General features: G+C 41.8%; 1 protein-coding gene across 11 annotated transcripts in view; it reads left to right on the forward strand.

The window, feature by feature from the left end:
* Positions 1–16,934, forward strand: part of sema4d (sema domain, immunoglobulin domain (Ig), transmembrane domain (TM) and short cytoplasmic domain, (semaphorin) 4D) — a 113,107-nt gene that overhangs the window by 88,844 nt on the left and 7,329 nt on the right. For 6 of the 11 annotated variants that reach the window (XM_014138876.2, XM_014138872.2, XM_014138873.2 and 3 more), the window contains 6 exons: positions 2,120–2,276; positions 2,460–2,682; positions 2,896–3,011; positions 10,244–10,416; positions 10,577–10,623; positions 10,893–14,989. In XM_014138876.2, coding sequence (XP_013994351.1) covers positions 2,120–2,276; positions 2,460–2,682; positions 2,896–3,011; positions 10,244–10,416; positions 10,577–10,623; positions 10,893–11,917 — 1,741 coding nt within the window. In that variant the 3' untranslated portion in view covers positions 11,918–14,989. Of the gene's footprint in view, positions 1–2,119; positions 2,277–2,459; positions 2,683–2,895; positions 3,012–10,243; positions 10,417–10,576; positions 10,624–10,892; positions 14,990–16,934 lie in introns of those variants that run through there. The other 5 variants (XM_014138878.2, XM_014138877.2, XM_014138879.2 and 2 more) reach the window with 2 other exon arrangements.

A 16,934-nucleotide genomic window follows, 5' to 3' on the forward strand; every position in this document is an offset into this window, starting at 1 on the left:
ATCGTTGGCATCATGGTGACATTTCCTGAGTGGTTTCATTCCTCTCCGGCAGCAGAGTTAGGAACGGCTGTCCCCGACCGACCAAAAAAATATATAATAATCTTGGTAGACTGAGAGGAGTAGTCAGTTCTTTCGACCAATCAATTGATCTAAATTTATTAACCGGTATTTTTCCATATATAGACACACACCCTATGTGTTTTAATCAAATCAACTATATGCACTGAGCTTGTCTGATGCTCTAAGAGCTGTTTGATTAAATAATTAAGACGCACAAATGACTAGAGGGAGTCCTACCGCAATTGATTTGATTTGTGCCTGGCCGGGCTCAGACTTGCTGCGCTGTGGTAAAAAAAAAATACTACGAGTGACTGTGACTAGCACCTGTTTCTCTCTCCTCCTGCTGCAGCGACCACCACAGAACATCAACAGTGTTTATCATGCTGTCCGTGTTGCTGAAGCTGTAACATCATTTCAGCCATTTCTGACTGAAGGATTTTGTTACCATAATCTCTCATTTGTTTAGGAAAAACATTCTCTATTTCCTCAACCCCTTTGCTCTCTTTACGTGACACATGTATGCATCACATGCACATGACCAATAGGGCCTGACTTATAGCATATCATAATCACATCAATTAATTGGTTATCACAAACTCCGAATAACGTAACACATGTGACAGCAAAATGGATGCTGAGAACATGTTAAATAAACTGGAAATGGGGGAATGTGTACTGGTTTCTCAGGAAGTAAAGGGGAAGTCAGATGTGTGGAATAAATGTGACTAGTTGTTAAATACTGGAGATGAAGAAAAAGAAGGTAAGGAACAAGCTCTGCCTGCATATTATGTTTCCAAACAGATGCTGTTAGATTACAATCTACTTTTTCTGGCTGTTTTGAACAATTTAAACACACTAAATAAATTATCAGCATACCAGAGAGTGTTGTAATGTTTAAAACAAAATTGTAAAGCCTTTATTACAGCAAAGACTAAACAGTCGCATGCATTCGTGAATGCAATTGTCGAAATGAAACGATTTATTTATTGTTCACACTAATTATTGAAGAGTCACTTTGTCAAATTAAAATGCTTGATAGCAACATGGTCTAGGAAAAAGGTGCCAATTCAGAACCGCCGACAGCAACCGCGAACAAATGCAAGAGAGAGCGCATTCGTTAAAAAGTAATATTTGTTATTGTTGCACCATTGTTCTTTACCATGTACAATTTCAGTAGCACATGTCTTAGAGTGATTGACTGTACCATCCCCACGGCCTCCACAGTGGATAAGTCCACTCACAGGCGTAAATCAGACCGTTGTTTTGTACACCATGAATCATTTTTTGGACTACTGCTCGACTAAAGAAATCTCGATCGACCAAACAATCGACCAGTCGACTAAATTCAGTCAGCCCTTGGAAGGACGCCTGTATCTTTGTAGTGACTGGGTGTATTGATACACCATCCAAAATGTAATTAATAACTTCACCATTCTCAAAGGGATTTTTTTTTTTTTGACCCATCTACCAATAGATGTCCTTCTTCGCGAGGCATTGGAAAACCTCCCTGGTCTTTGTGGTTGAATCTGTGATTGAAATTCACTGCTCGACTGAGGGACCTTACAGATAATTGTATATGTTGGGTACAGAGATGAGGTAGTCATTTAAAAATCATGTTAAACACTATTACTGCACACACAAGTTGCATGGACTCACTCTTAGGTGACTTGTTAAGAAAATGTTTACTCCTGAACTTATTTGGGCTCGTCATAACAAAGGGGTTTAACACCTTTATACTTATTGACTAAAGACATTTCAGATGTTCATTTTAATTAGTTTGTAAAAATAGATGTATTTTTTTACATTCCACTAACATTATGGGGTATTGTATGTAGGCCAATGACACCGTATTATTATTTTAAATTCAGGCAGTAACACAACAAAATGTGGGAAAAGTCAAGGGGTGTGAATACTTTCTGAAGGCTCTGTCGTTTTATTATGGTGTTACTAGTGTAATGACAGTAACTGCACAGGTATAGGAGCGACCACATCTCACCATGGCAGTGGTAACACCCACTTGTGGAAGGGTGTTTTGTGACATTGTCTCTTTCTTGTCCAGGGGAAACGTAGGCCTGTCTGCAGTGTGTGCCTACGACATGTTGTCAGTAGAAAATGTGTTCTCCAAGGGGAAGTACATGCAGAAAGCCACAGTGGAACAGTCTCACACCAAGTGGGTGAGGTACAACGGGATTACCCCCAGCCCTCGCCCAGGAGCTGTAAGTGTTCCTTGCTGAAATCACCTTCTAAACATGTCTACACCTTTTTTTCATTTTTATGTTTAGTCACATGTTTCCCCACTGTTTTCCATTGACTCCAATTTTTAGTTGGATTGAATTGTCATATTTGGACTGGGTTAGAGTGTTGTATTCTTCATCCCTCTCACTCCCATCCGTCTGTAGTGCATCAACAACCACCACCGTCTCCAGAACATCAGCAGCTCTCTCCACCTGCCTGACAAGACCCTGCAGTTTGTTAAGGACCATCCCTTACTGGAAGACCCCGTCCTTCCCATCGGCAACGGGCCCAAACTCATCACCAAGGACGTCAGCTACACTCAGATCGTTGTGGAGAGGGTACAGGCGCTGGACAACAACGTATATGATGTCATATTCACTGGGACCGGTAGGCACGAACGCTTCTCAGGGGAGCTGGCTGAGGCTCAGAGGACAGGGTTGTGCTGGAGTTAGGGCCAATTCCATTTTTAATTCTGTTAATTCAAATGTTCCTCGTTGTTGTGAAAGGTGTTTATTTGGTGGGATTATGATCAACTCTGCTCCTGATTAAGACAAAAGGGACGTCTTTCAGTCGTTGACGTTTCCCCCTCTAACCCTTTAGATAAAGGAATCCTGCACAAATCGGTGGTGTATGATGGGCTGGTCCATACAGTGGAAGAGATTCAGCTTCTCCCCAAATCTGAGCCTATCAAGACCTTGCTTCTGTCATCACAAGGGGTAAGTCAAAGATAAATATGGAAGGAGACTCTCACATCTGTGTCTCACGGAAAGTGAGTTCTCCTCTCCTGTGATAACACTAAAACTGAAACGTCAGTCACCAGTTCGCATCATGTACAATGGATTAAAGGGAGCAAAAATAAATACATCTCTTTCAAGTTCCTTTTCAAAGTTTTTCTTGTTAAGCCATTTCCAATAAAACTAAGCTATTGAATACCCAAGACAAGCTTCTCAATTTGAGAAATCTACCGACCCACTAACTTTGGCTTTCATTTTGGATTTCATGTCTATGTAAAACTGTTCAACTCGAGAGTAGAAAAAGGGAAGTTTCCGACCAGAGACGACAATTCTGCTCCGACGTTAAAACCACAACTTCTCTCAGTGAATGAGAGAAGTTTAAGGAATACCTAGGATACCTAGGATAGGATAAAGTAATCCTTCTAACCCCCCCCTTAAAAGATTTACATGCACTATTGTAAAGTGGTTGTTCCACTGGATATCATAAGGTGAATGCACCAATTTGTAAGTCGCTCTGGATAAGAGCGTCTGCTAAATGACTTAAATGTAAATGTAATGAATAATGAGCATTGTTTGCTCTCTATGGGCCAGACTTACACGGCATTTAAGCATTTTTACAGACACTGTAAAAACTGTGCTTGGTAGAATGTGTTGACTTTGAAGGTGTATGTTAATCTTTAGTGTGTGTGGTCTGTCACGGTCTTGGAATTTGAGGTTTCTGTACTTGGCGCGTATCAGACTCAAAAGAAACACGTGGCTTTTCTCTGCAACTTCACTACCATTACACTTTGCTATTATCAGTAGAATTTCATTCTTATTATTACCTATAAATATTAGTCTAGTATACAAATGAAGAAATGTAAGATTGGAGAGGAATTCTGAAAGAATACAGATTTAAACCATTCACACCAAGTCCGTTTGTTTTTGCCTCCACTTTTCCGAACAATCCACATTACTTCCCCAACGCTGCTTTAAATAAAAAATGCAAATATTATTTAACCTTTATTTAACTAGGCAAGTCAGTTAAGAACAAATTCTTATTTACAACGACGGCCTACAAAAAGGCAAAAGGCATCCTGCGGGGACGGGGGCCTGGGATTTAAAATGTTTTATAAATACAATATAAATATAGGACAAAACACATCACAACAAGAGAAACAACACTACATAGAGACCTAAGACAACAACACAGCATGGTAGCAACACAACATAACAACAGCATGGTAGCAACACAGCATAACAACAGCATGGTAGCAACACAGCATAACAACAGCATGGTAGCAACACAACATAACAACAACATGGTAGCAACACAACATAACAACATGGTAGCAACACAACATAACAACAGCATGGTAGCAACACAACATAACAACAACATGGTAGCAACACAACATAACAACAACATGGTAGCAACACAACATAACAACAACATGGTAGCAACACAACATAACAACAACATGGTAGCAACACAACATAACAACAGCATGGTAGCAACACAACATAACAACAGCATGGTAGCAACACAACATAACAACAGCATGGTAGCAACACAACATAACAACAGCATGGTAGCAACACAACATAACAACAACATGGTAGCAACACAACATAACAACAACATGGTAGCAACACAACATAACAACAGCATGGTAGCAACACAACATAACAACAACATGGTAGCAACACAACATAACAACAACATGGTAGCAACACAACATAACAACAGCATGGTAGCAACATAACAACAACATGGTAGCAACACAACATAACAACAACATGGTAGCAACACAACATAACAACAACATGGTAGCATCACAACATAACAACAACATGGTAGCAACACAACATAACAACAACATGGTAGCAACCCAACATAACAACAACATGGTAGCAACACAACATAACAACACAGCATGGTAGCAACACAACATAACAACAGCATGGTAGCAACACAACATAACAACAACATGGTAGCAACACAACATAACAACAACATGGTAGCAACACAACATAACAACAACATGGTAGCAACACAACATAACAACAACATGGTAGCAACACAACATAACAACAGCATGGTAGCAACACAACATAACAGCATGGTAGCAACACAACATAACAACAGCATGGTAGCAACACAACATAACAACAGCATGGTAGCAACATAACAACAACATGGTAGCAACATAACATGGTAGCAGCACAAAACATGGTACAAACATTGTTGGGCACAGACAACAGCACAAAGGTCAAGAAGGTAGAGACAACAATGCATCAAAGCAGCCACAACTGTCATTAAGAGTGTCCATGATTGAGTCTTCGAATGCTGCTGCGGTCATTCTCTGTGACAATGTGTTGTTGAAAGTGTCTAGAGAGGACGCAGTGATGAGAGAAATCCGATACTACTGGAGAAATATTATGCTACTGACAATATTAGGATATAGGCTATGCATTCTATAGGATGAATCATAAAAGGAGCTAGGGTACGTTTTTGTTGTTGAAACGCAAAACTGGCACCTGTCATCATTCCTCACACATATGCTGACATGTTAAAAATCTTGCCATAGCTTCAAATCCTTTCTGTAGGACATCAAAGAAAATCTACATTATAGGATGATGCTAAATCAATGTAGCCTGTCCTATAAATTGACGATGAGCGTTTTAATGGGGCTATATAGAGACACCTGGGATAGGTTATATGAAGATAAAATCCAAAACCATTAGAAAATAGAAAACCGTCCAATGATCAGCCGCTGAGACACATTTGAAGCGCAGGATGGTTATGTGTTTTGATTAGATTTTTATTTATTTATTTTACTTATCTCTTGTTGGTTAAGGGCTTGGAAGTAAGGGCTTGGAAGTAAGGGCTTGGAAGTAGGGGCTTGGAAGTAAGGGCTTGGAAGTAAGCGTTTCACTGTAAGGTGAACACCTGTTCTATGTGACAAATACAAATTTGATTTGGTTATGTTGACACTATTTTCATTTGAGCTTTAACTAAATCTGTGCCACCACTCATTGATGAGGATCAACTCTGGCAGGTTTTGTTTTCTCTGTCTTTTAGGGTTGCCAATAGCAACTGTAGATTGACTTTAGCTGTCCTATAATGCACTGCTCAAAAAAATAAAGGGAACACTTAAACAACACAATGTAACTCCAAGTCAATCACACTTCTGTGAAATCAAACTGTCCACTTAGGAAGCAACACTGATTGACAAATTTCACATGCTGTTGTGCAAATGGAATAGACAACAGGTGGAAATTATAGGCAATTAGCAAGACACCCCCAATAAAGGAGTGGTTCAGCAGGTGGTGACCACAGACCACTTCTCAGTTCCTATGCTTCCTGGATGATGTTTTGGTCACTTTTGAATGCTGGCGGTGCTTTCACTCTAGTGGTAGCATGAGATGGAGTCTACAACCCACACAAGTGGCTCAGGTAGTGCAGGTTTACTGTGTCTGTCAGCGTAGTGTCCAGAGCATGGAGGCGCTACCAGGAGACAGGCCAGTACATCAGGAGACGTGGAGGAGGCCGTAGGAGGGCAACAACCCAGCAGCAGGACTGCTACCTCCGCCTTTGTGCAAGGAGGAGCAGGAGGATCACTGCCAGAGCCCTGCAAAATGACCTCCAGCAGGCCACAAAGTGCATGTGTCTGCTCAAACGGTCAGAAACAGACTCCATGAGAGTGGTATGAGGGCCCGACGTCCACAGGTGGGGGTTGTGCTTACAGCCCAACACCGTGCAGGACGTTTGGCATTTGCCAGAGAACACCAAGATTGGCAAATTCGCCACTGGCGCCCTGTGCTCTTCACAGATGAAAGCAGGTTCACACTGAGCACGTGACAGACGTGACAGAGTCTGGAGACGCCGTGGAGAACGTTCTGCTGCCTGCAACATCCTCCAGCATGACCGGTTTGGCGGTGGGTCAGTCATGGTGTGGGGTGGCATTTCTTTGGGGGGAGATGTAGAGGTAGCCTGACTGCCATTAGGTACCGAGATGAAATCCTCAGACCCCTTGTGAGACCATATGCTGGTGCGGTTGGCCCTGGGTTCCTCCTAATGCAAGACAATGCTAGACCTCATGTGGCTCGAGTGTGTCAGCAGTTCCTGCAAGAGGAAGGCATTGATGCTATGGACTGGCCCGCCCGTTCCCCAGACCTGAATCCAATTGAGCACATCTGGGACATCATGTCTCGCTCCATCCACCAACGCCACGTTGCACCACAGACTGTCCAGGAGTTGGCGGATACTTTAGTCCAGGTCTGGGAGGAGATCCATCAGGAGACCATCCGCCACCTCATCAGGAGCATGCCCAGGCGTTGTAGGGAGGTCATACAGGCACGTGGAGGCCACACACACTACTGAGCCTCATTTTGACTTGTTTTAAGGACATTACATCAAAGTTGGATCAGCCTGTAGTGTGGTTTTCCACTTTAATTTTGTGTGTGACTCCAAATCCAGACCTCCATGGGTTGATAAATTGGATTTCCATTGATTATTTTTGTGTGATTTTGTTGTCAGCATATTCAACTATGTAAAGAAAAAAGTATTTAATAAGATTATTTCTTTCATTCAGATCTAGGATGTGTTGTTTAAGTGTTCCCTTTATTTTTTTGAGCAGTATATATACAGCCTTCTCCACTAGCATATCGCTTCCCTTTCTCTCTAGCTTTTGAACGAGTATCCTGAAAAATATAAACAAAACAATTTCAAAGATTTTACTGAGTTACAGTTCATGTAAGGAAATCGGTCAATTGAAATAAATAAATTAGGTACTAATCTATGGATTTCACGTGACTGGGAATACAGATATGCATCTCTTAGTCACAGATACCTTAATAAAAAGTAGGGGTCGTGGATTAGAAGACCAGTCAGTATCTGCTGTGACCACCATTTGCCTCATGCAGCGTGTCACATCTCCTTCACATAAGTTGATCAGGCTGTTGATTGTGGAATGTTGTCCCACTCCTCTTCAATGGCTGTGCGAAGTCGCTGGATATTAGCGGGAACTGGAACACGCTGTCGTACAAGTTGATCCAGAGCATCCCAAACATGCTCAATGGGGGACATGTCTGGGGTGTATGCAGGCCATGGAAGAACTGGGACATTTTCAGCTTCCAGGAATTGTGTAGAGATCATTGCAACATGGGGACGTGCATTATCATGCTGAAACATGAGGTGATGATGGCGGATGAATGGCACGACAACGGGCCTGAGGATCTCGTCACGGTACCGCTGTGCATTCAAATTGCTATGGGGCACTCTGTTCACAACGTTGACTTCAGCAAACCGCTCGCCCACACGACACCATACACGTGGTCTGAAGTTGAGGCCGGTTGGCCATACTGCCAAATTCTCTAAAACGACGTTGGAGGTGGCTTATGGTAGAGAAATGAACATTCCTGTTCTCTGGCAATAGCTCTGTTGGACATTCCTGCAGTCAGCATGACAATTGCATGCTCCCTCAACTTGAGACATCTGTGGCGTTGTGTTGTGACAAAACTGCACATTTTAGATTGGCCTTTTATTGTCCCCAGCACAAGGTGCACCTGTATAATGATCATGCTGTTGAATCAGCTTCTTGATATTCCACACTGTGTGGTGGATAGATTATCTTGGCGAAGGAGAAATGCTCACTAACAGGGATGTAAACTAATTTGTGCACCAAATTTGAGAGAAATACGATTTTTGTGCGTATGGAACATTTCTGGGATCTTTTTATTTCCGTTCATCATACATGGGACCAACACTTTACATGTTGTGTTTCTATTTTTGTTCAGTGTACATAGTTTAAAACTAATAGGCCTAGGCCTATTCAAGGAGAGAAGCATCGATCCTCTTGCTTGCTGAATGGCTATAAAATGGGCTACAGTACAGCGTTGGCAATGAACTGGCGTGGGGGTTGAATTGCGAGAGCGACGTGTAGCCTAGCTCTGGTGTGATGTGTTTACATTGGCTAAATTGATACCTTGCTGCACTGATGCTTTGCAAATGTAAAAAAACAGACAGAAATTAATTCACACAACGTGAATTGCGCGGCCTGTAGGTGGCAGTGTCCCAGATAACAATTTAAATTGGTCAACAACTTATCGAATAAAGAAAATATGTTACGAAAAAAATAAGAGATTGTGGCAGGACGATATTTTGGAATTGGTGTGAACAGACGTGCTCGTATAGATCTTTTCTTCCTAATTATTCGATTTGAAAATAACGGACTTGGTGAGAAAGGGCCTTTACTGAAAATGTGTAATTTAAAAATTATGACGTGAGCTTTTGATTCGTATTAAAGAGATGGAGTCCAGACAGGCTACTTTAGGAAACTTTCTGAATGGACATAGGCCTATAGAGAGAATCAGCAAATTCACACACACACACACACACACACACGTAAAAGCACCCATCAATCAAAGCCACCATCGTATGTAAGACTCTAGCAAATATAATTTTTTTCATTAAAACGTTTTTAAAAATCTAGGCCTACTTTAGGCTTTCTGAAAGTAGGATATAAGATAATGAATTGACAAGGAATGTATGAAGGTGAGAGAGACAGCTATGCAATAGTATGTTGAAATTGACAATATTAAAAAATGGAAACAAATAAACACATATGCATAGCCTATTTATCAGCGTTGATTAGTCTATAAATGAAAAAAAGATTCCTTGTCAAATTATTCCATGCCAGGTTGGAGAGGATTGACACATTTGACACATTGGCGCATTATAGGCCTCAGAGCCAGAACAACCATATTAACTGCTGTTGAATAATTAAAGAATAGTCACACTATTAAAAAAATACCGATTTTCATTTATTTACTAGCAAGCAATGAAAACGTGCCTTGTATAAAAAGAAGTACACATATATTTTTAAAAAATGTACTGAAGTGCCATAGCCTATAGGCTAGCGCTTTGACAGCCCCACACAACTAGCGGATTAGCTGCTGGAGCGTGAAACGACAATTGGAAAGAGAAGATGTAGACAGACTAAGTTTGCAAAACAATCCCTTATAATCATTAGTAAACACTCCTGCTATTAGATGAAGTTTATCTACATTAAAATAGAGTTAATTATTAAATAAGTACCCCAAAATGAATGTAGGCCTATTTTAAATGTATTTGACAGTTATTTTATTTTCATGATGGTTTTTAGCCATAACTGTCAGTTACACGGTATTCAGCTACCATCACAGACCTATGTGTGTGGTTGTGTTCACAGACGAGGTCCCTGTACGCTGGCTCTGACTCGGGCGTGGTGCAGTCTCCTACTGCGTTCTGTGACAAGTACCCATCCTGTTCAGACTGTATCTTGACCCGGGACCCTTACTGTGCCTGGGACCCAGACTCTTCCACCTGTGTCAACATCTTCCACACCCAGGGCCTCACACACCGGTAACACTCCTTTTATTATTAGGATTATCAGCACAATGCAAAACCTACGTGTTTTTACTGCCTCAGTGTAACCCAGTCCATCCTGTTTCTCCGACTACAAGCCTGAAAGTGTCGACCCTGATGTATGTCTACCTAATGTCTGTTCTGTTTTGTTTTTCAGGAACTTGATCCAGAGCCTTAACGGTGATGCAGACAAGTGTCCCTCAGGTCTGTACCGCTGTGTTTTAACGTGAACAAAGTCTCTGCATACTGACTAGCTCTTGGCATAGAGCCTGGCTGCAATGCTAACAGTAAACAAATACGCTCATTTAGGAATGCCTTTATATCGCTTTAGTTCAAGTTTAATTGCTATATAAACATCTTACTTACCAGAGATTTCACATTAAGCACAGCATTAAAAAACAGCAAGGAAGTTCAGGACAGATCTAGTAACCCCAGCCCTCTTCAGAGAGTAAACTCCTCTCCTCTCCTCGCAGCGCCAGGACTCTCCGTGGAGAACTACCAGCGTGTGACAGTTAAACCAGGGAGCTCAGCTGAGCTGCCATGCCTGGTTCAGTCTAACCTGGCCGTGGTGATCTGGAAGCAGAACAGCAGCACAATGACCGAGGCCTCCAAGTTCCACCTGATGGGTGAGACGGGCCTGCTCATTTACAGCGTGGCCCCAGAGGACCACGGCCTTTACGAGTGCTGGTCACTGGAGTGGGCCCCTGTTGCAGGGAAGAACTTCAGCCGCCTCCTGGCTGGGTATGTCCTAGACCTGGATGGCCCCAGGAGGCCTTCACCGCGAGGCCACCCCCCTCAGACCGCCAGCACCCTCAGCTCCGCTCACCCCCACCACCAGTCCACCGCTGCCACTGAAGGTAATAACGGTAACACCGTGAGACCCCTCCCACTAACTTCAGCCCCTCCCAACTCCACTGCCCTCACCTCACCACCACCCACTCACAGCGCTTCGTCATCACTAACCAAGCCCCCCAGCAGCAGCACCGCCAGGCTCCAGCCCAAGCTCCTTCCCCCCAGCTCCAGCGCCGTCCCGCTCCCAGAGACCCGGGACCCTGCGACAGAGTACCTCCAACACGACAACAGCAGTACTTTCCTCTTCCTCTTCCTCCTGTTCTTCCTCCTCTTCCTGGCTGCCCTGGTCTACAACTGTTACATGCAATACCTACCAGGGCCGTGTCTTCGTCTTCGTGCGGCTCTGCTGGGAAGCCAGAAGAAGCCCCAGCCTGAGTATTTAGCCTGCGAGGCCGGCCTCATGGAGCCTGTCACAGTAGACAAGCTGGACGTAAAGGATCAGATCCGTCTGACTCAGAACGGGGTACAGCTCCGAGCCCTGAGAGACACCGGCTACGAGACCGAGCCAGAGTGTAGCAACGGCAAGATCCCCTCTCGCAGCTACGGGGGAGAAGACAGTCCTTCTAAAGAGAAGCCCTTTGACGTGGACTGTGACTCACAGCCTATTGAATATGCAGACGCAGATCAAGAAGCATCACCGTACTAAAAGTTGCACATCTCAGCTTCACTTTTTACTAGTGCAAGAATATTAAGGCTTGTTATTTATAGGGGTCTTCTCCCTTGCTGGCTCTCTCCACATAGTGGGCCTATACATACAAACCTGTGTGTTATACATAAGCTCAGTGGCCACCTCTCTTTCAGAAGGACAGACGGAGGCAGATTACTTCAGTTATTACGAGGTCAAGTCACAAACATCCCGCTTGCCGTCAGAGATTCTCTTACTCACTCTGGCTACCCCAAAATCAATCAAATGTAGGACCTACTAACTAAATATTAAAATCCTAGCCTAATCTCTGTGCAAACCTGTAACCATCTCGCTCTACATTTTTCCAGCAAGAAACGCTGATTTTTATTCCAAATTGGAAACATTGTTTACCAAATTGGTAAGTTAACTTGTTTTCCAAATTGGAGCCTTTTTAGTTATTTTTTTGTACAATGCGGGGAGCTTCTTCTTTTAACGTTGTTAAAACATAACATGGGAACTTCTTCTTCTAAGGCTGTTAAAACATAACTTGTTTGTTGTATTTTTCTGAATATTCAGTGAATAAGGCTATTTGACGTAGTAGGTCAGCTGCTTTCCATCTCAACTTATAGTACCATCTTCTCTAGAACCTCTAGACCATCTTCTCTAGAACCTCTAGACCATCTTCTCTAGAACCTATAGGATGATCTCCTCTAGAACCTATAGACCATCTTCTCTAGAACCTATAGACCATCTTCTCTAGAACCTCTAGGACGATCTCCTCTAGAACCTCTAGGACGATCTCCTCTAGAACCTCTAGGACGATCTCCTCTAGAACCTCTAGGACGATCTCCTCTAGAACCTCTAGCATGATCTCTAGAACCTATAGGACGATCTCCTCTAGAACCTATAGGACATCTCCTCTAGAACCTATAGACCATCTTCTCTAGAACCTATAGGACGATCTCCTCTAGAACCTATAGAACGATCTCCTCTAGAACCTATAGAACGATCTCCTCTAGAACCTATAGACCATCTTCTCTAGAACCTATAGACGATCTCCTCTAGAACCTATAGACCATCTTCTCTAGAACCTATAGACCATCTTCTCTAGAACCTATAGACCATCTCCTCTAGGACCTATAGGACCATCTCCTCTAGGACCTATAGGACATCTCCTCTAGAACCTATAGACCATCTTCTCTAGAACATATAGGACGGTCTCCTCTAGAACCTATAGACGGTCTCCTCTAGAACCTATAGGAGGATCTCCTCTAGAACCTCTAGGAGGATCTCCTCTAGAACCTCTAGGAGGATCTCCTCTAGAACCTCTAGGAGGATCTCCTCTAGAACCTCTAGGAGGATCTCCTCTAGAACCTCTAGGAGGATCTCCTCTAGAACCTCTAGGAGGATCTCCTCTAGAACCTCTAGGAGGATCTGTAAATTCTCAGGGACGGTTTGTTAGTTCGCTCTATGCCTTGTTCTCTGGTGGTGGTTAGAAAAAGGTATGTCGATAAACAGACAACCACTGGTTGCCAGTGACTGACTGACGGAAAAGGTGTGGTACGACTGATATGAGATCTATAGATATTTATACAGTGGGTGGGTCTAATCCTGGACGCTGATTGATTAAAACCGCATTCCAACCGGTGTCGATTCCACAAGTTACCACCGGCTAATGCTATAACGTTGAAATGCCTATTTACTCTGTTCCATCTGACTGCACAATCCACTTTTTCATCAGCCCAGCCACTATAAAAAGCATCTCGACATTATCAACCATTTCTTTAAGACTAGCAATTGGTTTTCAGTAGTCGGTCTCTCTCTGACATTTGCAACACTGTTTCAGTATTGAAATTGGATCTCCAGCTGTCCCATGGTAATGAATGTGTCGGGATGAGACAGGCAGGCAGCTTTTCTCAGCCAGTCAAAATCATGAATCAGCGTCATTTTTATGGATGTATACAAAGAAATGTAAATAGAAAACAGGTAGAACTAAACCAAGTGCAGCTAGTTTGCAGTCTTTCCAGCTTCAGTTTGAAGTGATTGTGGTAGCTGTGTTGTTGACTCGCTCCTCTGAACAACAGTGTCCTGACGAGAGAGCACATGTTCTATGCCTGGCGAAATCGTGCCTCACTAGCTCATTGTTATGGATGTATCCGGATGTATCCAAATAAATGTCACTAGAAAACAGCTTAAGCAAATGCAGCTAGTTTGTTGTTATTCTGGCTGCTCTTTTTGACGTGACTGTAAGTTAGCGAGCCAGCCAGCTAGCTAGCAAGGGATAAAACCGTTGCCAGCCAGTATGCCAATAGAACCAATAGAACAAACGACCAGCCGGCTTGGATAGCAACCCTAGATTTGTGTCGGGACTATATTTTGTGGAAGGATGAAATGGTATGAATAAATTCATCAAAATAATGTTTTTAATTAAACTATGTAAATCATTATTTGAATGTGTTGGTAATCCGTAGTATAAAAGTGACAATGCCCTCAAGCCAGTGTTTGGAGGTTATATTGGCAAGGTTTTCTACTTCGTCTCGGGCCAAACAACACCCATGCCAATATATCCTCCGAACACCGGCTTGAGGGCATTATCACTTCAATCTAGTCTCATTCCTTACATGTTTGACAAGGACAAGTTTAAAGACCGAGGAGGGCCCTGGGTCAGATTAAGCCTATGAGGCATCATCATCCATTTTATGAAAGGAGGACTTGGTTTTGGTAATCATCAGATATTTTATGAAAAGAGGATGTGGTTTTGGTAATCATCAGATGTTTTATGAAAAGAGGATGTGGTTTTGGTAATCATCAGATGTTTTATGAAAAGAGGACTTGGTTTTGGTAATCATCAGATGTTTTATGAAAAGAGGATGTGGTTTTGGTAATCATCCCGTTTTATGAAAGGAGGATGTGGTTTTGGTAATCATCAGATGTTTTATGAAAAGAGGATGTGGTTTTGGTAATCATCAGATGTTTTATGAAAGGAGGACGTGGTTTTGGTAATCATCCCGTTTTATGAAAAGAGGACGTGGTTTTGGTAATCATCAGATGTTTTATGAAAGGAGGATGTGGTTTTGGTAATCATCAGATGTTTTATGAAAGGAGGATGTGGTTTTGGTAATCATCCCGTTTTATGAAAAGAGGATGTGGTTTTGGTAATCATCAGATGTTTTATGAAAGGAGGATGTGGTTTTGGTAATCATCAGATGTTTTATGAAAGGAGGATGTGGTTTTGGTAATCATCAGATGTTTTATGAAAGGAGGACGTGGTTTTGGTAATCATCAGATGTTTTATGAAAGGAGGATGTGGTTTTGGTAATCATCAGATGTTTTATGAAAGGAGGACGTGGTTTTGGTAATCATCAGATGTTTTATGAAAGGAGGATGTGGTTTTGGTAATCATCCCGTTTTATGAAAAGAGGATGTGGTTTTGGTAATCATCAGATGTTTTATGAAAGGAGGACGTGGTTTTGGTAATCATCAGATGTTTTATGAAAGGAGGATGTGGTTTTGGTAATCATCAGATGTTTTATGAAAGGAGGATGTGGTTTTGGTAATCATCCCGTTTTATGAAAAGAGGATGTGGTTTTGGTAATCATCAGATGTTTTATGAAAGGAGGATGTGGTTTTGGTAATCATCAGATGTTTTATGAAAAGAGGATGTGGTTTTGGTAATCATCAGATGTTTTATGAAAGGAGGATGTGGTTTTGGTAATCATCAGATGTTTTATGAAAGGAGGATGTGGTTTTGGTAATCATCAGATGTTTTATGAAAGGAGGATGTGGTTTTGGTAATCATCAGATGTTTTATGAAAGGAGGACGTGGTTTTGGTAATCATCAGATGTTTTATGAAAGGAGGATGTGGTTTTGGTAATCATCAGATGTTTTATGAAAGGAGGATGTGGTTTTGGTAATCATCAGATGTTTTATGAAAAGAGGATGTGGTTTTGGTAATCATCAGATGTTTTATGAAAGGAGGATGTGGTTTTGGTAATCATCAGATGTTTTATGAAAGGAGGATGTGGTTTTGGTAATCATCAGATGTTTTATGAAAGGAGGATGTGGTTTTGGTAATCATCAGATGTTTTATGAAAGGAGGACGTGGTTTTGGTAATCATCAGATGTTTTATGAAAGGAGGATGTGGTTTTGGTAATCATCAGATGTTTTATGAAAGGAGGATGTGGTTTTGGTAATCATCAGATGTTTTATGAAAGGAGGATGTGGTTTTGGTAATCATCAGATGTTTTATGAAAAGAGGATGTGGTTTTGGTAATCATCAGATGTTTTATGAAAGGAGGATGTGGTTTTGGTAATCATCAGATGTTTTATGAAAAGAGGATGTGGTTTTGGTAATCATCAGATGTTTTATGAAAGGAGGATGTGGTTTTGGTAATCATCAGATGTTTTATGAAAGGAGGATGTGGTTTTGGTAATCATCAGATGTTTTATGAAAGGAGGATGTGGTTTTGGTAATCATCAGATGTTTTATGAAAGGAGGATGTGGTTTTGGTAATCATCAGATGTTTTATGAAAGGAGGACGTGGTTTTGGTAATCATCAGATGTTTTATGAAAGGAGGATGTGGTTTTGGTAATCATCAGATGTTTTATGAAAGGAGGATGTGGTTTTGGTAATCATCAGATGTTTTATGAAAGGAGGATGTGGTTTTGGTAATCATCAGATGTTTTATGAAAGGAGGATGTGGTTTTGGTAATCATCAGATGTTTTATGAAAGGAGGATGTGGTTTTGGTAATCATCAGATGTTTTATGAAAGGAGGATGTGGTTTTGGTAATCATCAGATGTTTTATGAAAGGAGGATGTGGTTTTGGTAATCATCAGATGTTTTATGAAAGGAGGATGTGGTTTTGGTAATCATCAGATGTTTTATGAAAGGAGGACGTGGTTTTGGTAATCATCAGATGTTTTATGAAAGGAGGATGTGGTTTTGGTAATCATCAGATGTTTTATGAAAGGAGGATGTGGTTTTGGTAATCATCAGATGTTTTATGAAAGGAGGATGTGGTTTTGGTAATCA

The sequence above is a fragment of the Salmo salar genome, chromosome ssa13, assembly GCF_905237065.1.
Source record: "Salmo salar chromosome ssa13, Ssal_v3.1, whole genome shotgun sequence".
Classification (NCBI taxonomy): Eukaryota; Metazoa; Chordata; class Actinopteri; order Salmoniformes; family Salmonidae; genus Salmo; species Salmo salar.